The sequence below is a fragment of the Saccostrea echinata genome, unplaced genomic scaffold, assembly GCF_033153115.1.
Source record: "Saccostrea echinata isolate AGI-Se365-2 ecotype Australia unplaced genomic scaffold, CSIRO_AGI_Sech_v1 ptg000027l, whole genome shotgun sequence".
NCBI lineage: Eukaryota > Metazoa > Mollusca > Bivalvia > Ostreida > Ostreidae > Saccostrea > Saccostrea echinata.
The window spans coordinates 11,988,911-12,016,747 of NW_026889776.1; the positions used below are offsets into that span (position 1 = coordinate 11,988,911).

The 27,837-nt window shown below is 36.1% G+C and overlaps 1 protein-coding gene across 1 annotated transcript; it reads right to left on the bottom strand.

Annotated features, from left to right (window-relative positions):
- Positions 1–20,270: 20,270 nt before the first annotated feature.
- Positions 20,271–26,046, bottom strand: LOC133193237 (uncharacterized). Its single transcript, XM_061329198.1, has 2 exons — positions 21,968–26,046; positions 20,271–21,885 (listed from the first exon to the last, which is right to left on the bottom strand). Exons 1-2 carry the CDS (start codon positions 26,044–26,046, stop codon positions 20,271–20,273), a joined length of 5,694 nt encoding a protein of 1,897 aa, XP_061185182.1.
- Between the last annotated feature and the right edge of the window lie 1,791 nt (positions 26,047–27,837).

Consider the following 27,837-nt stretch of genomic DNA (forward strand, 5'->3'; position numbering starts at 1 on the left):
AGTATCCCCCCCCCCCCCGGGATTTTTTTTTTATCTGCGCATGCACTGGTACAATACTACGAAAGCCCATTGAGCTCATTTTCGTAGATTAAAAAAAATATATTTTTCGCGTTATAACGCGTAACTTTCGCGAATAAACGCGTAACTTTCGCGAATAAACGCGAAACTTTCGCGTTATAACGCGAAAGTTTCGCGTTATAACGCGAAAGTTTCCCTGTAAAACAGAGACATTTGCATAAGTCTACAGTTGTTTTTACTTTTTAATGATCTAGTTTATTCATTACAGTGAAAAACGAAAGACTATTTTGAACTTGGATTATCACGAGCTGAAATTTTATGTTTTCTCGCCATTAGATGTGTCTTTCCTCTTTCTAAATTTTTTTTGCCGTCACATTTTGTCTTTCTCAATGCTGTTCAATACAAGTATTGAAGCGTATAGTAGAGGAGCGAAAATACAAGTCTAATTCTAATTAGATTGAACATTCTATATAGAATTTGAAATAAAAGATCTCAGAAAATTGACAACAATGAGGTAAATTTGTATTTCACGGAACAATTGTGTCACATCACATGAGTAACCTAATGTGAAAATTGGATGACAAATATTCGTATCAAATATTTCATCTCCGATAGACTCACTGAAGAAATACAACATTGTATTTTAAGGTTGCACCATTTGGTCATACCATTACTTACGAAAACATTGACAATTTATTCAAAGAAAGCAACGAGTGGAGATCTTCCTGAGAAAAAAAATTAGTCTACAGAATTTCTTGGATTCAACAAGTGAAAAAGAAGAATATCTTTAAAGAAATATTCATTTAATTAATTAGTAGGGTTTTGAGATTAAATGCAAAATCAACACTATTCTATCCATTTCTCGCATCAATTCTCTTTTACATCTTCTGAAGAAATGTCATTTATAAATTCATAGAAGTCCCCCTCTGCGTTCATGTTTTTTATCTGTCAGTCAAGAACACAGGTTCCTGAGTAACTTGACTATATATGTATAATTTCGCGTTATAACGCGAAAGTTTCGCGTTATAACGCAAAAGTTTCGCGTTTATTCGCGAAAGTTACGCGTTATAACGCGAAAGTAACGCGTTATAACGCGAAACTTTCGCGTTATAACGCGAAAGTTACGCGTTTATTCGCGAAAGTTTCGCGCTATAACGCGAAAAATATATATTTTTTTTATCTATGAAAATGAGCTCAATGGGCTTTCGTACTGCACATGTGCGTATGCATTAGAATGGCGGGTAAATTAAAATATGAGATTACAGAACATAGTCCTTCCTATACGCCTCATAAATGGTTCCCTGTAATTTTAAATTAAAGAGATTTTTCCCTATAAATAAAGACACAGCAATCCATATCTCCATTGCATGAACAGAAGGAGACTATAATCTTCTTTCTGGATTTGACAATGCAATCAGATATGTATTGGATTGAAGGTGTCGTCTACAGTATGTTGTTACATGTATTTTTTTTTTAATTTGAATGAAAAGGGCAACTCGGGTGAAGTATTGGATAGGAAAAATATAACGTTTAGAAGGGGAAAAAATGTACATAAATATTGCGGAAAAAAGTCAGGTCCGTACAACGCCTAGGGGAGGGGGGGGGGGGCACCCCCCTTTTTTCCGAGTATAGTATTTTGTTATGGTAAAATTTCCTTTAGATGCTGGTTGTCCCCCCCCCCCCCTCCCACCCACACACTTTTTGATGTTGTAAGGTCGAGCACTGGCAAATTCCAGGATTTGGACAGTAAATTTGCTTCTTCTTCTTTTTTGGTCAGATTATTTTTGGGAAGTCCCCCCCCCCCCCGTTCCCACTTTTGAAACCGGTGCTACGGACCTAAATATAAAAATTACGAAAATACAAATAGATAAATATATATTTCATTGAGAGTCATTCACATTTACAATGTACACAATTAAATAGAAAAGATACTTGCATAAATGTGCAAAAACAAATATTATCCATGAAACAGAATTTGGTAGATTTTATGTCTATAAATTCAAAGATCGAAGATCGGGCGCATTTTATTTTTTTGTCCTGTTTTTCCTTCATTCTAGCAGTCCACGAAAATTGAACTTTAAACTCTAGTTTCGGTGAATAAGTACCAGATCAGGATCACACACAAGTACATCTTTAAAATAAATGAACTTGGATCATCTGGATCTTTAACATGTAGGAGGTGTGTACAGCATTATTGCAAACATCAAAATTAGGAAATGATCGCTATACATCCTGCGATAATACTCATCGCCATATGCATGTTAGTGGATTTATTATGTTGTAAAAGGGGACATCATAATTCAAAGGCATTACATGTCACAGTTTGCTCAGGAAGGAGGAATAGATAGTATGTTGATAAAAGAAAAACTAAAATTTTATTTTGTGTGTTTATTTATTGGCATAAAAATATATTATCAAAATATTATTGAAAGGCTTGCTTCTTTCGCAATTGACACGAAAAATTGGGAAATACCAGTAAGTACTGAAATACTACTAAATACCAAACACATGCATGCTGTGACCATCAAGACCAGAGCTGGCGGAGGATAAATTCCATTAGGGGAGAAAAAAAGATACTGTTATTAAGGTACATTTTTTAAAAGTGTGTATTAAACTTTTCAATGTAGTGTTTTTTTTTCAGAGAGTCTTGTTTGGAAATGTCTTTATTCAAAAGCTGACCTCATACCCCATTTCTCATTACATTGGGATCGAACCTGCCATTTATTTTGCCGGAAATGGGGTGAGAATGAAATCTAACTATTACCCCTTATTTAAGAATCGGGTTTCTGTGAAGCTGTTTAGTTTCCTTTTTTTGTTATTAAATTGTTTCCTTGGCCCCATCTTCTTTCAGTCAAGTTTTCTCTCATGTTAAAAGATTCATGATAAAATAAAATACCGGTATTTCAACTGTGCTGTTATTTCTGTGTATAAAAAAAAGGGGGGGGGGTATCGATATAGACTCTGTAAGTAATGGCCAACGTGAAACATCTGGTTGTGATTTTTTCAAAAATATATATATATCGATCTTTCATTTCATGGGATTTACGATATAGGGGACGACCATTCGATTAAGGGGGGTGGGAGGGAGGGCTGGCAATTTGTGGAGACATGAGAGACAGATTCTTAATTTACTTCTCCTTGGTAAAAGTTGAGAAACAAAAAAAAAAGAATGGGGAGATTAATCTGCCAAAACGGGGGGGGGGGAGTGGGGGGGTACATTACATACCACCTTATTTTTCCCAGTGTATGAAAGACATTGTTTCCAAAGGCTAACCCCCCCCCCCCCACCCCCCGGTAAGATCAAAATGTATCGATAATTGACGAATAACTTTTTCTCTTTCTCTTTTTCTTTATATCTATTTTAAAATCTCATTCATCTTTTTATTTAAAACAGAATAGAAAGATACAATTTTCAATAGAATATGTTCCCTTCATTATGTTCTTGTACTTGAGTGTGACGTCACAGCGACTTGAAAACTCGAGATGTGCACACTAAATATGCACCTTTTAGCTGGGGTGAAACAAGTGGGCGGATCATGGATCTTCAAATCTTTGGAACCCGTTTTCTGTACTAAACACTTCCCACTTTCACATCCTCTTGTGATATTTGATTACCCGGGTTAAAGAAAACTTTTTGCTACAGGAATTAAGTTTGTGTGTTGTACTACAATGACAGAATGCCTTATATTACGTACAATGCCTATTAGCCATTTTGCCACAGAAAGTTCGAGAAAACAGTGTACCTGTGACGTCGCACCTCGAACGATGACGTCGAACAAGTGTAGTCTGGTAGTGTATTGGCAGTGTTGACTTGGACGCGTTTCTCTGGCTATTTGTTGGATTTAAACTTGTAACGACTGTAAAAATATTTGTAAGTGTTTGCATTTATCGTATTGAATGTGCATTGGTATATATTTTCGTTCCCCGCGAGGTATTTCTTCAGGAAATCGGTATGTGAAATCTTCATTCATGAAAACCTAAGGTTACGCATTGCTGACAGTGATAAACGGATATCTTCAACTCGGTAGGAAATTTTAGCGATGTCGATGCGATCGTACCTCAGTATAGAGTCAAATACTTCAACAATTACGTAGTGATGCCGTTTGACTGCAGAAATATACGGAATATATAGAAAGCAAAATATTGACACATGCGCAGAAGGGTTAGTCCATGCCTGGCATGGACTAACCCTTCTGCGCATGTGTGACAACAAACTAGAACATGGAAAACCTTTCCCAATAAAAAACATAAACAAATACACAATTAACAATGAAATAAACAAGCAAACAACATAAATAACATGAAAACATGCATAGAAACATAACTTTTATTGATAAAGATGAAAATATTACCATTTTTACAGTTTCTACAACAACAAAAATATTTTTTATGAAAAAATAATCACTAACATTCCAACTACAGCAAAAATAAAAATTTAATTGAAATCCATGTCAAGTAATTATTCCAAGTTGAAATAATACCTTGTTTAGAGAAGATATATAGTGGGTTCCAGTAAATGTTCAACCAAGCCTCTTTCTTTACTCCTCACTAAGATATTAACATTAGTGAAGGAGAAACTTCAAGAGTACTGTGCAACAATATATTCGAGAAGTGGTGTAAATCAGATGTGGATACTTAAAAACTCCAGGGAACTTTTGAAAAATTTGAAATCACAAGATTTTACCAAAATCAGCAACTTAAAAACTTACGACTTTTCAACTTTATACACAACCATTCCCCACGATAAATTAAAGTCCAGGCTTTTTGATATCATTGACAGCTGCTTTTTCAATAAAAATGGAGCACGTTATTTACTTACTTTGTCATTGGTCATTTGCAAAATTATTTTGTTAAAAAACATTCTGATTGTACACACAAGTACTCTGAAGTTGACATTAAAAAGATGCTTGAGTTTCTGATTGACAATATCTATGTGGTTTTTGGAGACAAGGTCTTCCAACAATCTATTGGAATTCCCATGGGTACCAATTGCGCCCCGTTATTAACAAACCTTTTTTTGTGTTCATATGAAGCAGAATTTGTCCAAAATCTTGTACGTGAAAAGAAGAAAACACTTGCTGTGGCCTTCAACTCGACATTTAGATATATCGACGACGTATTGTCAATTAACAATGGCTAAGTCCATTCTTATGTCGATACGATATATCCTGGTGAGCTTGAGATAAAAGATACCACAGATTCTGACACATCTGTTTCATATTTGGATATTTTACTTGAAAAAGACGTTAATGGTAATCTAACAACCAAGCTTTCTGATAAACGTGATGACTTTAACTTTTCAATCGTCAACTTCCCTTACTTATGCAGCAATATACCTTCATCACCTTCATACGGGGTATATATCTCTCAGTTGATTCGATACGCAAGAGCATGTTCTACGTATGTACAATTTCTAAAACGAGGCAAATTATTGACAAACAAATTGACGAGACAAGAATATCAGCTGTCTCGTTTAAAAGTCATCATTTCGTAAGTTCTTTGGTCGATACAATGACCTTGTCAGCAAATACAATTTAACATTGAGTCAAATGCTGACTGACGTTTTTCATACTAATTGTTAGGCCATTATTTACACACTGAATTGTCGACGGATTTTTCCGTTATTTCCCGATCATGACAAGGAGCACACGCCGGGTGTGACCGGTCGGCAGGGGATGCTCACTCCTCCATGGCACCTGATCCCACTTCTGATGTTTGGAGGTCCGTGTTTGCTCTGCTTCTATTTTGTATTGTTTAATGGACTTTTGAGCTTGAATACTGTTCGTTATCTCCATATATTTCATGTCAAGAGGAGAGAAAGTATGCTGTTTGAAGAATCTGTATGAGAGAACAAGGAATTGTTAGAGCGATAGACAATGTTTACAATAGAGATAACTTATTTACATACGATAGTCTATCATCCATTGAAGTATATTCAAAGGATCGGTAAATCTACCCAAGTCCAAGGAGAAATCAGGGTAACATATCCTATTTCTTTTCATTTTCTATAATTGTTTCTTTCCTAAGAACTTTTCATTTATATCATGTCCGCATGGTAGTGGCGACGGGCCTAAACAAAGCCAATACCATTAGGTGATCCGCATGTCCGGGTTAGCTGTTCGGGAAAAGTAGGTATAAATACCTCTATTTATCTCTTGGTATTTGGACACGCTGGCATCCACAATCACCTGATACGAGTGGGCATTACCAGCAAGGGTACAATTGTGAAGATGAAATGCCTAATATCCAAATTATGAGAAGAAATGTGCATGTGGAGTTTCAAAAATGAATTATTTGAAAATTAAATTAATTTTGAAAATATTTTAAAGAAATTTGGGAAATCTTTCGTTCTATTTCGTTTTATTACTTCGGTTCCTGGTCTGAATATTTTTCTTCTTCACACTGTATAATGTTTAGGATTTTCTTATTTAATTTTTATCTAGTATTTTTCTGAATTTCCTGCAGGTCGATGTCCATTATCCTCCCTAGTAGTATTGCCTTCCACTGCCTTCACAATCCTATTAACATCTCGGAGGCGTGGTACATCGTTGTCTTTCCTTTCTTTAGATTCTCAAGGAAATTCCTCACTGAATCATTCCCTCTCATAATTATTTGCATTGGTAGGCCAACAAAAATAAAGTTTTAACTTCATTTCTGTGTACAGAAGTTACCTGAATTAATGGCATTTTAATTTACCGTCATTTCCCCTTTGTAATTATCTTATTCTGACATCTGTATAAACAAACAAAAGCAATTCCCTTAACCGAATTTATTTTTAAAAACGATCACAGAAAAAAGAGATACAGTCTGCAGATTACAAATATAAATTGTATGTTCATTTGTATGAATATCTAATCTGAATTTGTATTTTTTAAAAGAAATACTGATGCAAGTAATATAACCACAAGTGAGGTACATGTAATACATCATTTCAGGAAAACTTTGAATATCACTGCTAAGTCAGAAGGTTCGAATCCCACTGTGGGACGTGGAGACCGGTCCTTCGGATGAGACCATATAAAGCGAGGTCCCGTGCCGCAGTAGGTGCTGGTACGAAAAAGATCCCTCACTGCTCAATGGCCGTAAGTGCCGAGTATAGGACAAACCACCGGCAAGTGGTGGCGTCTTCATATGAGTGAAAAATTCTCGAGAGGGACGTTAAACAACAAACAAACTAAGTCAGAGATGTACTGACTTTCCCATTTTTTACTTGACAAACTTAGAAAATAACTAACAGTGCCTGTCTTTATTACAAAACTTAGACAATTACTGACCTTTTTAATGCCGGTGCTGATAAACATAGAAAAGTGCTGACAATCTTAGTCGGTGCCGATAAACTTAGACAATTACTGATCCGTTCCACTATCCCTGCTGAAAAACATAGACAAGTGCTGACATTTACTGATAAGTACTGCCCCTATTGTTCTCGCTCTCGGGGAGCGATAAATTTGATTTTTTTTTTTTTTAAAAAAGAAGGTTTATTTCATTTTTTAAAAAATATTTTTCATAAAAAAAAAATATTAATTTTTCCAAAAGTTTCCAAAGTATCCTTGGCTTAAGGTTATGACAAATTTTTAATCACAATCTTAATGTAAAATACAACTTTTAAAAACTTCTCAATCAAACTGTCTTTGAAAGGAATTTTTTCTGCAAATGACCTAGACTTTGTCTATATGACCTTGCTTGGTCACGATAATGAAAAATGTCCAGCTCATATGCAATCTTTAAAAGAAGTATCAACTTTCAATATAGAGAGTTACACTTACGGAAATTACCCCCAAAAAGGACCCAGTTAAGGGGCATTTATTTATTTCTTGAGTAATATCTTTGTTGTGAAATATGTTTTGATAAGAAAGTTATGAACTGGACACTACGAGCTACGTTTAATTAATGCAAATTTGCTCTTTGAACCAAAAAAATAATAAAACATGCATTTGGGGGGGGGGGGGTCTAAAAGGCCAGATATAAAAAAGAAATCTGTTAAAGGCAGAGCTTTTAAGCGCCGCCTTCAAAAATACCCGGTCTGTGTACCCCTGTCACTCACTCAAGTGCCTTAAGGTACATCATTGGGTGCTAGAACTTGATTGACATTTACTTACTAGTCCCTGTGTATACCCTGTACACCTTGTTTAACACTTCTGGTAACCTTCAAATTTACTTTTGATCCTTTGATATTTACCACACATGGTATAAACAATAGAGAAGCTGTTTTACTACGGGATTTTTAGCTTGATAATATATATACACTTAAAACATTGCGGTGACGTCATGCCTTTGTTCTTGCAGTCTAAAAATTTACCTGTAGCCATCCGATAATAATAATTAGCAGTCCAATAACATATTATCGGACGGCAGTGATAACAAAATCGGACAGTAGTTAAAAAAACAATAACTAGAGTGAAATCAAGGTTTAATTTTTCCAGAAACCAAAAAAAAGTTAGGAAGAAAAAGGTCAGGGAAAGCGAACGCGAGGAAATTAAGTGAACTTGTTAAAAATAGCAAATCCAAGAAGAAACTGGAGTTTTAACCTTCCTCAAAAGTAACACTTTCCATTCGGTTTTTGCAAAGCGTTTTCGATACAGCACTGTGAATAAGCCAATTTAAATCAATTTCTGATAAAGAACCAGTCAGCGAATCTCTTCATTAAACGAGGTTTGTTCGTCAGTGATCGCACTTTTAAAACCCAAGATCCAATCAAAATTTTAGATAAAAATCCGCATTTTTACTCTAAATGCATTTTGAAGATATAATCCAACACTGTATCTGTATCAATGTCAAAAGCACTGAATAAAAAAAAATATTCCGAATCATAAAGAAATCCTTCATCACCTGACCACTGTCCATAGTTCCTGCTGAGCCAAACGACTGCATTGAATGAATGAAACAAAAGAGTTCACTCACTTATTTTAGTGTCTAAAGAAAAAAAAACTTTCTCTTTTGTCCACTTATTAGATGGTTTCAGGTGGTGATGCCTGAACTCCTATTGTGTAATTATCGGACTCCTCCAGGTAACTTTTGGACATTTAAATAGCAATGTTTTAAGCAAGATATATGCCTCATAGAATTCTATATGTAAAATTATCAGACTGTTTTCGGCCCTAACGGGCCTCAAACAGTCTGATAATTTTACATATAGAACAGTATTCGGCATATATCCATTACATACACCTTTTAAGCTTTAGTATTTGTAATAATTATGATATTCTTTATGATAATACATATCAAAATTAAATGTAACTTTTTTCAAAGCTAAACAAATACTTTAAATAATATTAAAACATTGCTGTGACGTCATGTCTTTGTTCTTGCAGTCTAAAATTTTACCTGTAGCCGTCCAATAATAATAATTAGCAGTCCAATAATATATAATCGGACGGCAGTGATAACAAAATCGGACAGTAATTAAAAAACAACAACTAGAGTGAAATCAAGGTTTAATTTGTCCAGAAACCAAAAAAAAAAAGTTAAGGAGAAAAAATTCAGGGAAAGCGAACGCGAGGAAATTACGTTGTTAAAAATAGCAAATCCAAGAAGAAACTGGAGTTTTAACCTTCCTCAAAAGTAACACTTTCAATTCGGTTTTTTGTAAAGTGTTTTCGATACAGCACTGTGAATAAGCCAATTTAAATCAATTTCTGATAAAGAACCAGTCAGCGAATCTCTTCATTTAACGAGATTTGTTCGCCAATGACCACACTTTTAAAACCCAACAATTTTATTATATTATCCAATCAAAATTTTAGATAAAAATCTGCATATTTACTTTAAATGCATTTTGAAGATATCATCCAACACTGTATCTGTATCAATGTCAAACGCGCTTAATAAAAAAATATTCCGAATCATAAAAAAAATCCTTCATCACCTGACCACAGTCCATAGCTCCTGCTAAGCCAAACGACTGCCATTGAATGAATGAAACAAAAGAGTTCACTCACTGATTTTACTGTCTAAAGAAAAAAAAATCTCTCTTTTCTTTTGTCTACTTCTTAGATGGTTGCAGGTAGAAAACTATTGATGCCTGAACACCTATTGTGTAATTATCGGACTCCTCCATGTAACTTTTGGACATTGCAATGTTTAAAGTAAGATATATGCCTCATACAATTCTATATGTAAAATTATCAGACTGTTTTCGGCCCTAACGGGCCTCAAACAGTCTTATAATTTTACATACAGAACATTATTTGGCATATATCCATTACATATTTTTTAATGGGTGGGAATGCTTTGACACACAATCAATTACAAATTGATAAAAATTATTGAGATTAAACTTTAATTACAAGTTTTTATTTCTAATTTTAAATCATCTCAAAATCCCAACACAGCTAAAGTTTGACTACTCGGGTATTCTACTGTGTATTAAACAACTTCCTGTGTATAGGGATTGGGAGACAAAGGACAACATGTTGACTGCTAGCCCTCAAGGCATTCACACCTGTACAAAATAAGCCCCTCCCTCACCTGGAATTCACCACCCGGTAAAAAATCTCTGCCTTTAAGTATCTTCTCAAACTTGCAAAGCAGAGGTCAGTAATTTCCGTTCAAGGGTTAAACACCTTGGATATATCATTTGAGGAAATCGTTGCCATAGAAACTTAAATGGAGATCGGTGGATATTTCTGACATAACATAATAATTTTGAATATTTGCTGATTAAAATGATAGATAAAGTGTTAATTTAGCTTTATTGTAATTTTTTTGCCTTTAAATGTGTGACATATATTGCGAAACACCTTGTGTATCATCATTTATGTCTGGAAGCGTTTGGAAGAGCTCCCCAAATTCGGAATTTTTTAAAGCACCTCATTTTCTTGATGGTTGAATGCAATTTTCATCTCTTGATTTAAACAATTTTGTATGTCTATACATATACCTCCTCTTTCTACTGAAACAGATGTATCATTTTCTTAATGTAGCCTGTAGGTTCCCTCTCTCCCTCGAATTAGATATTTCTTTACAGCAAATTTCACATTTTCTTTATCTTTACAAAAAAATTCCATTTGGCTTTATCTAAACTTATACATTTTTGAAGTTCATCTTCTACTTCTAGTTTTATTAATATGTCGGTTCCAAATTCCAAAAGATATAGCGTTACCTAGCAAAATCTCAGAACAAGGAATTTGAGTCCGTAAAGTCACATATAATTTTATAAATAAATAAAATACACACACACACACACACACATATATATATATATATATATATATATATATATATATATATATATATATATATATGTTTTTTTTTTCTCTAAGAGGATCGAAGTTTTTTTTTTAAAGTTATGAGAGAATTTTGTTCTGCTCTTATAGCAAAGAAATCAATAAAAATATCAAATTTATGTTTATTATTTCATGAAACAATCTGATACAAAGCAACATTAAGAATAGCTTGGAATACTCACAAAGCAATATAAGCATGAGGTCGCATTCTCCCATAAAAAGCAGGCATTTATTAATCAATCCATTACATGAATAACAATAAAAAGACGATGTTTATTTAAAGCTGAACATGACTCGTAAATAGGCATACGCCATTTTCGATATTACTATCTACGATATCAGCACCAGGGTATACTCTTCGCATTCGTTACACCTGACTGCTTTATTGTCACGGGTATCGACGTGGAATGGAAATCCGTGTTCCTGCTGGTTATCTGACATTTCTTTTGTTTACATTTTATTGCAGTTACGTGTATTTGTGTTTGTTTGTATACTGCACTGACCTGAGCAACTGTTGTAAATTTCTTTGGTATCTTACTCTCCTGCATTAGAAGAAGTACACCGGTATTTTTGTCGCTACCCAGTGCTGTATAGCATTCGTCCGTCTACACCGGTGACAATTAATTACACTGAACAGTGACAAAGTCAGCGGCTTTATATAGGGACCCTCCGATATAGCGAGATTCCAATCAAAAACGGTGGACAAATTCTTTTTACGAATCATGTTCAGCTTTAAGGAATGAATTTAATAGCTACCCAAGTTATACTGCATATCCTGGGTTGGGGCAGTTGACGCTTTATAAACCGCGAAGCATTATGAAGTATTGAAGTTAAGTCAAATTACAGTACCGACGAGACACAACCTAACACCAGAGCGAACCCCAAAAGCGGACCCCGGGTTCGCTTTGTGGTAGCTTGGGGTCCGCTATTTTAAAATTTGGGTCCGCTGTGGGCGCTCCGGGTTCGCTGTGCGTTCGCTCGGGGGTTCGCTAGATCAAACCCGGCGTTCGCTTTCACTCAAGCGTGAAGCAGACCCCCGCTTCATCTTACCGCATGTTAGCTCCGCCCCTTACATATTCCCAGTATATATACAGTACCTGAAATAGTTCACTGTTGTTTATTGTCGATTAGAAGCATGTATATGATCCTGCAAGCGACAATAAGAGAACACTGTATTGTTCAATGCATTATGTTCAAAGATCGAGAATAAATCCGGAAGAGGTCAATTTTTTTTGTGTGTTTGTATTCATAAATATTTCGATAACCGCGTGAACAGTAATTGTGATTTACAGGAAAATAGATTTATAAGTTGGAAAGTGGTTTACCTACTTGTTTAATTTAATTGCTATGGATACAGAATAAGAAAACAAAAATCAGAAAAAAAAACCTTTTCAAATTTCTTTATTTGTGTCAATCAATCTTTAAGTGGCATAAAAAAATGAAGGAGTAGAATAATTAATGACATACAGGTATAACTGTTCGTACATTTCAGTTTTGGTTACACAGGTAAAATTGCAACTTATGTTTCACATATGTTGAACATACGTTTAACATATGTTAAAAAACATATGGTCACCATAAAAAACGAGCAGCATATGATCAACATATGTTTCTAAATATTTGTGGAATATATGTTTAACATGTTATATGTTTTGTATGATCATATGATAAACATATATTTATGTTCATATGTTGAACATATCGTGAATTTTATTTATTTCTTTACTTTTTTAATATTAATAATTCGTATTTCCTTGAATTGCAATGTGAACTAAATTTAAACGCCTTGTCCTTTAAACACTTAAAATTAAGAAATTAAAAGAACAAAATTGTAAGCATTTATTTTTCAAATTTTTACACAATTCTGGCTTCATTTCCCTGACAGTGACTGCATTGCTTCTAAATGATAAAGAAAAATTAATAACAAGAGGCTCAGGACACACATCGCTCACCTAAGCACTGTGGCTAGGGAACAAAAGCATATATCAATTCATTTTTGAAAAGCTAAAATGCATGAATGGTCCCGACTTACCCCTAAAAGGGGTGGGGATGTATAATTTGTACAAAAATGAATCTACACTAACTTAGAATCCTTACATTTTTCTTTGACTAATTGTGCCTTTTTTTCTTACAAGTTTGAACTTCCATTGTGGTCCCACCCTACCCCCGGGGGTCATGATTTGAACAAATTTGAATCTACACTACCAGAGGATGATTCCACATGAGTTCCATTTTTCCTGGCCCACTTGTTCGTCTACATGATATTTTTAAAAATTTGCCATAAATTTTCCACTAATTTGTAATTATCTCCCATTTCCACAAACTTGAATTTCCTTCAACCAAGGATACTCTGTGCCAATTTTGATTGAAATTGGCACAGTGGTTCTTGAGAAGTTGTGAAGTGGTGAAATTGTGAAAAGTTAACGATGACAATGACTACGACAGAAAACGGGCAAACTTCAATCAGAAAAGTTCACTCGAGCCTTCGGCTCAGGTGAGCTAAAAAGCAAATAACGTTTTAAAAATTTTGACAATTGAATTTGGAATGTTCAGATAGTATATATTTATTCAGACTGCTAAAAATTTAATAGCCGTGATTCAATACAAATGTTTAACCCTTGACCACAAAAAAAAACATACCACAGACAAACAGACAGGCAGAGAAACAGACATTTTGATTCCAGTATATCCTAAAACTTTAATGGGAAGAATATAACAAAGTTTTAAGTTTATTGTACAGGGTTTACTTACCTATTTTGAAGCAAGCCTAGAATCATGGTGTCTGTTCTTCCATTGTATTCATATGAGAGAGGCAGGCTGTATATTGAACCTACAAAAATTATCAAATAAATATTCACACAGTAATATGCATATCTAACTGCAAAAGAGAGTGAGTACAAGTCTCTAGTTTCTGTAGTGTTGAAAAAAATCTAAAAATATCAACTGATATATAAATAATCAATGAATTAGCTGATGTATGCCGGGGTACTACGGTACCGGTGTACTTATTGATGAAGGCTGAAAACAACTAAATACTTAGAATTGTAAACAAAAAATGTCACTCATCAACAATAAAACATGTGTTTCAATAATGTATCAGCTTGAAAAGTTTTGTTTACTCACTAAATCTTGAAACACACATGAAAATTATACCGCGCTTAAGTTGCTGGTCCCAAGGGACGTTACTCTGATACCGGTGTATACGTATGGTGCGCTACCAGCGTTACAATTAAGCAAAGTTTTTTCATGAAATTCAGTGCAAAAATTATGCTATTTAAAATATAAATCATTTTAAGATTAAATATCTTTGAAGTGCATTTTTTTTTCAGAAAGCTAAAGGAAAAATACAATATTCTGATAAAAAAATCATTTGTGAAATATTTTATTTCGCAAATTCAAGAAACTGATTCTTTTTTCATAATTAAGAAACACTTAGAAGAACCTCCTTCTTTCATTTCCTTTACTTTACAGCAGAGTAGTAAATCGGATCAAAGTCCACACAAATAACTCTTTTTCAATTTACCAAAGAGTAATCATTCTCGGCTTCTTTGGCTCCCACAGTCTACACACAAATTGTCATCATTTTCAATTTCCAAATGTTAAATTTCACTTATTTAATACAAAATTGCACTCCATTTCACTTTTGAATATAATTTTTAATGTTTCCGATCTTTTTTTTTTCATTTAGGATTTGCTCCATAATCTTGGATTTTTTTTTTTTTGAAGTTGGAGGTAAAGCTCTTGATGCTGAATTTTCATTTGTTGCTTGACACTCCTTTAAAAGGAGCCTTATATGCCTTTTTGAATTTTCAGATTTCGTATATTGTATTTTTATTTTAATTCATTTGATTTTTTGCTGCACCCTTAAAATAGAGGATAATAAATTTTTTGTCAGATTACAAATAACGAAAAATATAATATAAATGTTTTTAACTCTTTCATTGTTTTAAATAAATCTTCCTGAAACTGCGTTCCATACCTTACTTTTCCACAGTGGTCACATGACATATGACCCCATTCCTAATGTAAATAAACCAGACGACAACAAATATGCCAATCAGTTGTAAAAATGTGCCTATAAATTGACTGTTTGTGACATTTTTACATTGTAGGGTATTAGGACTGTTACAGGTAAAGTTTAAAAATGTGTCCATCCAATGTATTTTTTGATAACTTACAAAACTTTGCAATATTTTAAGATCTAAAGCAATAGTTATGACAACGAGGTATAACGAATTTTTTTCTAAAAATATCTGGCCGCTAGGTGTCGCCTATAGCGAGTGAATTTATAAATAAAGGTATGCCCCGGTATCGTAGAACCACCGGTATCGAAGGAATGGAGTATACTTTAAATACACATACACTAGTACCTTGAATGTCAGCTTTAGTTGAAAATTTATCCCCCAGAAGATATTGTGTAGTTTTATAACCAGAAGTTTCTCTCCATATCTTGCATTTATGTTTTTAAAAGTGTGCTGGAATTGTTCTGTAGAAAAAAAAGAGTTTGAATTATTTTTTTTATCAAGCAAAACCATGTAGAATTAAGATGCAAAAAGAAAATTCTCAAGAAATATTCTTTCATTACGGAGTCATTACTTGTAAATACTATGATTATTATTGTATGTACCTAATTTGTCATTATGCAATCGCCAGAAAAAACAGCTTTGGGTTCAATCGTCAGTCAAATCAGCATTGGGTTCTTTCAATACAAGCGGTACTGTGAAACTGAACTCCAGTTCCTTAATACATATGTGTAATAAAAACAAACATTTTTCATTAATTTGATAAAAGAACCGAATGGATAACGATTTGAATATTACATTTTACTTCAACTGCTATTTATACAAGGTTTTTATTTTCACTTTCATATCGAGATCGTATATAAATATGCATACATACCTATTCACAAAAGGAAAACAAAGAGCTAAATCCACGAAGGGGCTAAATCGGCCCAGTCATCAAAATAAATGAAACTTTCTCACATAAAACTCTAAGATTTGTATGTTGTAAAACAATTTATTTTTTAACAATATCTTTTCTGGTTTTCTTTTTACATTCGTTTAAATTTGGTATTGTTTTCCTTATTAATACTATCACGTCATTACGTTGACGTTACATACTTTAACGTCGTGACGTTGACATTTTGTATAAGAAAGTAACATATATGCGTTAATGGAATAAAAAAAACCAAATGAATATAGGCCCTTCTTAAAATTTTGGGAAAATTTTAGTATGAATTTTTTGAGAAGTTCTGAAAGCCTTTGGTTTATTTTTTAATTAAAGCTATTTGTACTCTTAAGAAATGCCAAATATCTGTTATATACAACAGTTGTCTGGTATAATCGTTGATACATGTAACACGCTTTAAATGATAATAAGAGACACGTTAAGCTGAAAACAAACACGTGTTTATCCGTCATATTCGAGTAAAACTGAATTAATGGAGTAAAATACCGGTATATACTATAGTAGCCACGGGTAAGGATTTTATTATTCTTAAATGTGTTATTGTATGGTCATACGACGTACAAACAAAAACAAGACTTTTTTTTCTTTAATAACAAAAACATAAAATTAAAAAGAAAAGTTGCATTAAAAATGAATACGTTTGAAGTTACCATCTATTTTATTGTCATTTTGAGAATTTCGTTACACTTCCGTAATTTATGGCATTTCCCGGACATTTGAAATGAAATTGTAGTTCATACATGTAATACACGTAAAAAAGTGATGTTTGACGTAATAGAGCGCACCACAGATTGACAGGAAAGAAGCCACTACAGACTTTTAAACAAGAGTAATGCAAAGCATCAAATCGGCGGAAAAAAAAGTTAAGAGTCCAACGAAAACACAAGATTTCCGAAGTATTTGAATTTCAAAACAGAACCTGAAGTTAAAAAAAGCAAGATAAACGGAAATGGCAGAATACCACTTTACTCAATGTAAATTACTTAATCGAAATAAAGTTCACTAATTATGATAAATATGTAACATCATCAAAGAGAAACGTTTTTATATACCCACAATAGGTATGAAAAGAGATTTCAGATGACAAAAAAAAAACGATCGAAGTAATTATTGCTAACTAATCGTTCTCTTATCATATTATCATATCTAACTTACTCCCATTTTGGGGAGTACCTATTATAAACCCTTTTAATAAAATCATAAAGTAATGATTATCTGGTGAGAAGTGAAAATTAAATTGAAACATAACAACAACTAAGACTAACACATAGTTCAAAGCCAGTTTTAACATTTTACTTATAATTTTCAAATATTTAAAATAACATTTCGTTTCTCCATGTGCAATTTCTAACAGAACTACAAATAGATAGGCGATAATGAGTACATGTACAGAAGACGATAAAATAATCATAATATCGTATACATATTGCATATATGAGATTTTTAACATGGACGTCGTCGGATCGTTATTCTTTGTAATTAAACAAAAATATTCGAAAAACAGCTACTGGTAGTAGTAAATGGCAATCATTACAGACCGTCTAAAAAAATTATAGACCACATGTCGAGCGACATATTACCATACCCCCCCCCCCCTAAAAAAAATCATGTTCAAATGCCCGATCTATAAAGTTATATTCTATATAGACATCCTTTCAAAAAAAAAAAACAAAAAACAAAAAACAAAAAAACAAATGGTATACAGGCAAAATTAGCAGTTATATCCGTTAATAATAATAATACATTCAGGATACACGGCCATGCCCCCCCCCCCCCCCAAATAATTTTGCCGATATATAGCATACTATATAAAACAAAGCTCCTATATGCTTGTGCCCTGTCAATAAAAATGTCTGATCCCTCCTTTTTTTTTTGCTTGTCAAGGAATTTTGGTAGTTAATAGAGCCCCCAACTGAAAGTGTATGGCTGCACCCCCCCCCACCCCCTCCAAACTGAAATTGCTACCTACGGGCCTGGGATCTATAATAAATTTATGCAATGGCTTCTTATTTTATATCAATGCTCTAATCCCCCTTTATGAATTTACACTACTACATGTATAAACATGCTTGCTAATCTTGGTTGCCCTCTCTCCCTTGGGCCTGTTACATTTAAGCGGAGTAACTCAAAATAGAAAGAGATAGCAAGTAGCCTCCCTTTGACATTTTTTTTTCATGTGTTGGCTAGGTCACAGCATGCATGCGATACTGAAATTACTTAGAACCATAAAGATTTGTGACTGCCTTGGTAATAAGTTCTTCGTTTATACAATATAGGACATTTTTCTTATAGAGGCCTATCACAAAAATTACATGCGATCTGTAAAATCAATCTATTGTTTATTTGATCTGTCAACTCGAATTTTCTAGGTTTAATACTTCGTAACATAATTTATGTTAAGAGGTCTCGAATCAGTAAAGTTTTTCACTAATAAGTATTAATTAATCTTTTGTCTTAAAATGCCACTGGCGATTTCTGAAACGCATGTTGGGTATGGGTCATAATTATAATACATGTATAGTTATAATAGACTCTTTTGCGTAACATTAACCATTTGTATGTTGTCGATGCAGACTTCACGACATTAATGTTTTGTAAGGTGGCAAAAAAATCATTATAAATACGTCTTGGTAGTTGACTCCGATGTAAATTGTTTAATATTCTAGGCTATTCCGACACGGCCACTCAGGAGAAAATAAAGATGTAGCCTACATGTTTCTCGGGTGATCTCCCTTTGATTACATAGTGACCATGGGACGAGGAGACGGGAGTTGGAAAACAAATTCAAAGCGAAAATAAATAGGCTGTCAGAGGAAAACAGAACACATTATTATTTTTTTAACATTTCAGCATAATGAAGAGTTATAGATCAACTTCTTGAAGGAAAAGTCTTGGGTCAGGACTGAGGTACGTACAAATAGTATGTACACAAAATGTCGACATTATTGCATCTACATGCAGTCTTGCTTAGCGAGAATTTTTCGTACTTTTTTGCACCACAACACAAAATAACTTTTAATAAATATAACATTCGCATTTCGAAACTTTTTAATATTTACAAAAACAATATAGAATCTTTTTCTTTTGTATTAATGTAGGGTGATCCTCGCTATTTTCACAGTGCGAGTCGGTGCTAAGGTATTTGAATCGAACGAAAAGTATTAATTTCGATGTGGCCACACCCTCGAACAAAATAAAAATATACTTTATTTATCACTGCGTATAGGCAGCTAACCACACAATCAAACTTACTGTGTTTCAAGTTTATTGAAGAACGTGGTGAAAGGCTGAAATACAAACAAAATGAACCTGTACACAAACACATAACAGACAGTCATAGGACATTCATACATGCTGACTAGATATTCATTTTGAAAGTTATCAGAATACATAGTAATGATATCTCACAATATCTCATTGAGCGAACTAAGCAATATATCAATGCTATATCATACATGTAAATTTGGCGGTATCTGCTATTTTTAGAAAGGACTATGAAATACACAAAACGTATGACACCTATGCAAACTTTAAAGCAAAATCAAATACTATAATCATGTAAACATTTACAAACATAAAAGCTTACAATGTGCTCTCGGCCGGATGGACAATATTGACGTTATAGCTGCAAACATGTGCTGCATCCCGCACCAGCAATGAGAACTTAAAAGTATTAAACAAAACAAAACACTGTAAACCCGGAAATATCCGGTTGCACTTAAAATAAGTTGTACATAAACTAATTCGTGAACACTACACTCCCCGTCTTATATCATAGATATAACTAGTCACTAACTGACATTGACAAAAATTTCAAACTGTTACTGCATAACTACAATAAACTTATTCACAAAGTTACTGTTCAAGCAGAAGAACCATCTCGGTTATGGGTCGGGTGTAAACCTTCCTGTCCTTGGCAACACATACAACAGCTTTCCGGACCATTGCATCATTGCTCTCAATCGGGCGCTCGACTATCCCCATCGGCCACAGGTTCCTATGGACGTTCTTCTCACGTAAGAGTACAACATCTCCGCTCTTCAGATTCTCTTTACTTGCCTACCACTTCTGTCTCTTTTGTAAACTGTCCAAGTAGGTAACGTGCCACTTCTTCCAAAACATATCAGACAGCACCTGAACATGTTTCCAGCTGGCTGTGTACATGTCCTTGATACCCAAATGTTCTGAGAAAGATCCGATATCCCCCTGTTTCTGTGTCAAGAGTACGTTTGGGCTCAGTACCATGGGTGATGATGGGTCCGTATCAAGCGCTATCGGGCGAGAGTTAAGTATGGCACAAACCTCTGCCATGAACGTGACTAGTACTTCGTGTGTAAGTTCTTTGCCTCTGTCTTGAAGCAGCATAGAGTCCAAAATCCTGCGAGCACTACCAATAACTCTCTCCCATACACCTCCCATATGGGATGCATGAGGGGCATTAAACAACCAGGTTGCTCTGTTCTCCTTCAGGTAAGTCTTCATCATATTGTCTTCAACGTTGATGGCATTCACATCAAGGTCCCCCACAGCTCCAATAAAATTTGTCCCCCTGTCAGAACGAAAAAGCTTTACTGGTCCACGCAAGGCTATAAAGCGTCTCAGGGCATTAATGAAGCATGAGCTAGACATGTCCTCAATCACTTCAATATGTACTGCTCGTGTAGTTAAGCAAGTAAACAAGACGGCCCATCTTTTACTCTGAGCTGATCCACCACGCGTCTTTCTGGTAACTACCGGCCACGGACCAAACACATCAAGTCCTACAGAGGAAAATGGGGGTCCTGGGGTGAGCCGATCAACAGGGAGATCTGCCATCTTCTGTTCCTGGGGCATCCTACGGAGCTTCCGACACACAACGCAACCATGAATGATGGAGGATACGAGTTTCTTTGCTCCCAGGATCCAATAGCCATGAGAACGTACGGCGCCTTCAGTGATCGTTCTGCCCTGGTGGAAAACCTTGTTATGGATGAAACGTACCAGTAGTACTGCCACATGTCCGTTAGGAACTATAACTGGGTTAAGCGATGAGAGTCCTGTACTCTTCAGCTTGTTCAAACGACCTCCAACTCTGAGCAGACCTTTGTCATCGATAAAGGGAGATAAATCCAGAATACGACTGTCCCTAGGTAGGTCATGTTTTCTCTCAATTGCTTCGAGTTCAGCACCAAAGGCCTGAGCTTGTACACATCTAATAATGAAGCGTTCAGTGTCTTTGCGCGCAGATTCACATTTGGTGTTCTGGCACATGTGCCAACCAGTACAGTCATTGGAACCTCGGTAGGAGGCAGCTACATGTCGAAGTATGGACAATGCGGCCACAAGACTGTCCCAAGTAGAGTATTTACTAAAACGATCCTCGATCGGGAGTAGCTTAGTCGATACATGTACATCAGCCTTAAAGGTGTTCAATTCGGGACGAACATCCTTATCGTCATCAGGGCTGATGAGTGGGTATTCAACCTCAGGTTCGCTTTCTGCTAGGTCCCTTGAACAAAACTGCACTGGTCCAACAAGCCATGTGTCTAACATATGACTAATGTCAGAAATTGATCCTCTAGTCGCTGCATCGGCCGGGTTCAGGTGAGTGGGCACATAGCTCCACTGGCTAGGGGTTGATACAGCATGGATCCTAGCAATCCTATTACTTACATAGTTGTAAAATCGTCTTGTCCTGTTTTTTTATGTATCCCAATATAACCTTACTATCTGTAAAATATTGGATTGATGACGAAGCGATAGGGAGGTGATCTGACACAAATTCTCCTATTTCTGCTGCCAGCACAGCACCACATAGCTCCAGACGTGGAATACTATGCCCTGCTAGAGGTGCGAGTTTAGACTTTCCCATGACAAATCCAATGTCATGCTTCACCTTCAGGTAAGCTGCAGCTGCAATCGCAGTTTCCGATGCGTCGGAAAATATCAGCAGTTGTGGGTCTGATGCTAAGCTCAGCGACTGTGGAACGAACATCCGGGGAATATGTAGACTGCTTAACTGATCAAGTGACTTACTCCAACTCTCCCATCTATCTCGGTACTCTTCTGGTAGAGGATCATCCCAGCTTGGACTCCCTGTACACATCTCACGTAGAATCAACTTACCACATATTGTCACTGGAGACAGAAAGCCAATGGGGTCAAAGATACTGTTGACCCTTGAGAGTATTCCACGGCGAGTGAAGGGAACATCAGCATCTGGCTTCTGGAAGACGAAACAGTTAGATCTCAGATTCCAGGCCAATCCAAGGCTGTGCTGAACTACATCATCATCCCCACCAATCGACAAGTCCTGAACGTCCTTTCCCAAGTCAGCTGGAGGAAATGCATCCACCACTTCTTGTACATTTGACACAATCTTATGCAATCTTATTTTCCCTTCTTCAGCAAGTACCTTCTGAGTTCGTCTCATAAGGTCAATCACTTCTTCAGGAGTAGGTCTAGACATTAATGCGTCATCAACATAAAAGTCCTGGTGTACAAAGTTGACTACATCGTGATCCGCGTCTCGTACTGCCCGTCTAAGCCCATATGTTGCCACCGCAGGGGAAGGCCGATTCCCAAACACATGGACGGTCATACGGTACTCTACCATTTGACAATGTGGATCGTTGTTCTCATACCAGTAGAACCGTAAGTAGTCTCTGTCTCTCTCGTTTACAAAGAAACGGTAAAACATCTGCTGGATGTCTCCTGCTATAGCACACAAATCCTTGCGAAATCGTAACAAGATTCCTAGCAAATTGTTTGTCAAGTTGGGTCCTGACAAAAGAGCATCATTCAATGAACATCCCTGATACACTATCGAAGAATCAAATACAGCACGAACTTTGCCAGGTTTCTTAGGATGCGTCACAGCAAATATTGGGATGTACCAACACTCATGTCCCCTGGCTACCTCTGGTGCTTTCTCCGCTGCTTCTGTGTTGAATATGTTTTCCATAAATTCACACATCTGTTTTAGCTTTTCAGGATTTTTCTTCAAACTATGGTCTAGGTTGCAAGCCCGTTTGAAGACTTGAGTTTTATTGTTCATAAGGTGTGGACGTGCATTCTTGAAAGGAAGTGGAGATGTCCAATTACCACTAGAGTTCTTCTGGAAAGTCTGGTCCATTAGTGACAAGAATTCGCGATCTTCCACAGAATTTCCCACCTTATTGTCATGTCTGTCAGTGTAAAACAAATTATCACCTTTGAAGTCCTGAGCTTGAGGGGGCATGTAAGTAGGGGGGCCTCGGACCTTAACATGAAGGCTGTTCTGGCATGGGGTAAATATTGTCCCTCTACCATCATTCTGAATATTGGTTTTCAAGACACTGAGATCACTTGGCTTGTGACGCCCATCCAAACATACCTCTCCAATTACGACCCATCCAAGGCTGAGCTTCTGTGCAAAGGGGGATGCTGGGGGCCCAGTCACCTGGCCTTGCACCTGATGCACATCCACCAAGTCCCTGCCAATCAGCAGCTGTATACCAACATCTCTGCGTAGTGGGGCAAGTTCCTTAGCAATATGCCGTAAGTGAGGATGAGCATGCGCAACCTCTGGAGTTGGGATTTCCATCAAGTTGTCTGGAATGTCATTACACTCTATAACGGGCGGAAGCTGATGACAGACAAGTCCATCCATAGACTGAATACAGAATCCCACTGCTCTTCTCCCAGATGTCTCAGTCACTCCAGCACAAGACTTCAGTCTGTAAGGGATGGGATCAGTTGTGACTTCAAGTTGGTCCAAAAGTTCAAAGCGAGCTAGGGTGTGGTTGCTCTGATCATCGAGCAACACATAAACAGTCACAGCAGCTTGTGGACGATCAATGAGAAATACCTTAGCAAGAACAACCTTGGCACAAGAACGTCCACCACTGACTGAACCGCAGAGTGTGGTGCACTTTGAAGATATTTCTGTTCCCTCCCCGCCATCATTTGAGGTGAGTATGTTTTCCTTTGTGTCTCTGTCACCTGAGTCTTTCTTATACCAGTGCATAGCAGTCGGGTGTAGTTTGCTCCCGCACACAGAACATGGAGAATATATGGTGCAAGATGACTGTTGATGTTCAGTCGACGCGCAACATTTGAAGCAGATGGAATGTTGCCTTAAGAATGCACGACGCTTATCCAGTCTCCACTTCCGAAATGCCTCACATTCGTTCAATGAATGTTTTGACTTGTGCACTGGGCACCGAGCTATATCACGGGAGTGATTCTGAAGGCGTGTATCACTTGTATCCATATCTATCTGGTCGTCTCTGGAAATGCTTGTCTTATGTGTAGATAATGTCTTCCTGCGGTCTAAAGGCTTAGGAGTACGGTAAGTATCTTTACGTGGTTGATTGTACACAAGTCCAGGGTCATTGCACATAGTGGCCATCTCACTGATGAATTTCAAAAAATGTTCAAATGGAGGGTATTGTGCATTGTTCTGCTGTTTGTACCTAAAGGCAATGGTAGTCCATTTGTCTTGAAGCTTCTTCGTTAGCTTGGCCACTATAGGTGTAATTCCAACAGATGTGTTGAACTGTGCTAACAAATTGGCAAAAATGTCATTATCCTTCAGGGACTGGATCTCGTTCAAAATATCACATAGTTGGTAGAGTTCTTTCCCGTCCTGACTGTCTAAAGTCTTAAAGTTCTCCAGCTTCTTCCTGATCGAAGCCTCTACAAGTGAAGGTGCACCATATCGCTCTTCCAGACGACGCCAAACTTTCAAACGACCTGCTACAGAGTCATTAGCATGACAAGCCTTAATGTTTCTGGCCTCGACACTTGAACTCGGTCCCAAGTACTTGACGAGCAGATCAAGTTCTTCTGTTGGGGTCACTGACAGTTCACTCATGACTCGCAGGAAGCTGGTCTTCCACGACAAAAAATGCTCTGGCTTGTCATCAAACGAGTCGATCTTGGTTACGAGGTCTTTTTTGAACCAGAATCTAGCAAAGTCTGTGAACAAGGGTTGTGGTTCGGTCTCTGAAGGGGTTGCAGGCGGTTCCTTTGCTGTGGGTATATAGGCTGGAAAGCCAGGGGTCACAGGAACATCTGTTGAGCGGGACGGGGTGTACATTGGAACGGCGCTAGTTGCAAAGGTAGGTGGGTGTGGTAAAAAGGCGTGTTCCCTCCGAGTCTGAGGTTCAAACTCTGGCGCGTACAAGTTCAAGGATGGTGGCTCAAGATCACGAACAAAGTCGTCTACAACACTCAGGTGGTCGAAGTCGGATATATCCGACCTATCATCTTCCTCCGCCATAGACAGTTCTGCGACTGCAATCTCCTTCCTTGCCGATAACTCGTTTATTTGTTTTTGGATATCGAGTGCCATCTGTTTTAACTCGTTTTCTTTCTTCACGAAATCCAGATGAACTTTTGCGGCTTCCAAACTGAGTTTCTGTGTGCTTCCAGTGTTAGAACGAGCATCCGTTAACGAAGGTGTCTTCTTCAATAGTACAGGAGAGCATACATTATTAAGTCTCTGAGCTATAGTACGGGCAAGGATTTCCACCCTTTCCATGTAAGTTCGTTTTACCACTTGGTGGCTTGTCTGTTCGAGAGAACTTTCGTATGTATTATGCCTGCACAGGAAGTCCAGGTATTCATCGCTCACACACTTATAGTCACTAAAACATGAGTCCAACCTGTGTCCAAGCTCACTCAATGCACTAGCACTACTGGTAGTTACGTTGCACTGTAACATAGTATCCAATTCTCTTCCTAATGAAAGTAGTTTGCGAATATAAACATCCCTATATTCTTCAAAGAGGCTTGCACCCTTCTGTGTGGGTTTCAACAGTCTTTTGGGGCGCACATCCCAATCCTCAGAGTCTGGGTATCTGTATGCCATGTCCAGAGTAGGCTGCTCACATTCCTTTCACTATCACTGCGTATAGGCAGCTAACCACACAATCAAACTTACTGTGTTTCAAGTTTATTGAAGAATGTGGTGAAAGGCTGAAATACAAACAAAATGAACCTGTACACAAACATATAACAGACAGTCATAGGACATTCATACATGCTGACTAGATATTCATTTTGAAAGTTATCAGAATACATAGTAATGATATCTCACAATATCTCATTGAGCGAACTAAGCAATATATCAATGCTATATCATACATGTAAATTTGGCGGTATCTGCTATTTTTAGAAAGGACTATGAAATACACAAAACGTATGACACCTATGCAAACTTTAAAGCAAAATCAAATACTATAATCATGTAAACATTTACAAACATAAAAGCTTACAATGTGCTCTCGGCCGGATGGACAATATTGACGTTATAGCTGCAAACATGTGCTGCATCCCGCACCAGCAATGAGAACTTAAAAGTATTAAACAAAACAAAACACTGTAAACCCGGAAATATCCGGTTGCACTTAAAATAAGTTGTACATAAACTAATTCGTGAACACTACATTATTTATTCATATTTTAATCCTCTTTTCAATGGTATAAATTTTATTTTGTTCGAAGGGTGTGGCCACAGCAAAAATTTGAACCAAAGACGAAAAAAATGCTTTATTTTGATAAAAACTAGCAGCAAAGTGCTCGTGTTTAGACGTTTTCTGTATAAATATGACGTCACCAAATAAAGAATTGGCATAAACTTTTTAAGTTTGATACCCAAGGATAATATTTCTATTGTTATTTTTCTTCTTCCCCTAAGTTTGATTTTCCTGAAAAAATAGGCCGATTTAGCCCCTTCGTGGATTTAGCTCTTTATTTAAGAAATAATGTATCATTTTAAACATCTATCGGGATATTAATACAGGTTGGTCACGAGATCAAATTCCATAAAGCCCGTCAAACATGATGTACACTTTCATCCGATAAAAACTAAACCCGGACCGGAAATAAAATGTGGAATGATTTCAATTTTACTCATAAAATAACCGTAACAAAAAATACTATAGTTAACTATAGTTTACTATAGTATCAAAGTTTTTACTATAGTAAACCAAAGTTTTTACTATAGTAAATCAAAGTATTTTTACTATGAATTTCAGGCCTTGAGACCATAAGCTGAGAACAGACTTAAGTCAAAAATTTGATTTTGAATATCTTGAGTTTTATTCAACATATGTACTTAAAAATTTGCAGGTTTGTATAATACTCTAACTTATGATGAAAATTATGTTTCGTTATGAAAATCATATAGAAGTTATATTAATTCCAAATTTCGACTTAGGTCTGTTTTCAGTCTATGGTCTTGGGACCAGATTGTTATATTTTACGTTCTCCAATTCATACAGGTATATATTTTATATACAATGGAACTATTACTTGTATATTCACAAAATATTTCAAAAGGCTTGTATCACTTTCATCGAATTTAAAATATTTCAAGCTTTGAAATCTCGAAAAAAATTTCAAGAGTGAAGTTTCATTGCAAATCAAAGTATCAAAGTTTTCATTATAGTTAACTATAGTAAACTATAGTTAACTACGCAGCTATGTTAAGGCTTCCCGAAGCTTTAAAATGCGCTCAAAACATAATACGTCATTGCGAGGTCGGTTTTGGTTTTAATTTATAAGTATTGAACTTGAGTACTTCCAATTTATATAAAGGGTTTCCTCGGCTATATATTAGCATATTTGTTATGATATCACATGACTTTGTTGATCACGT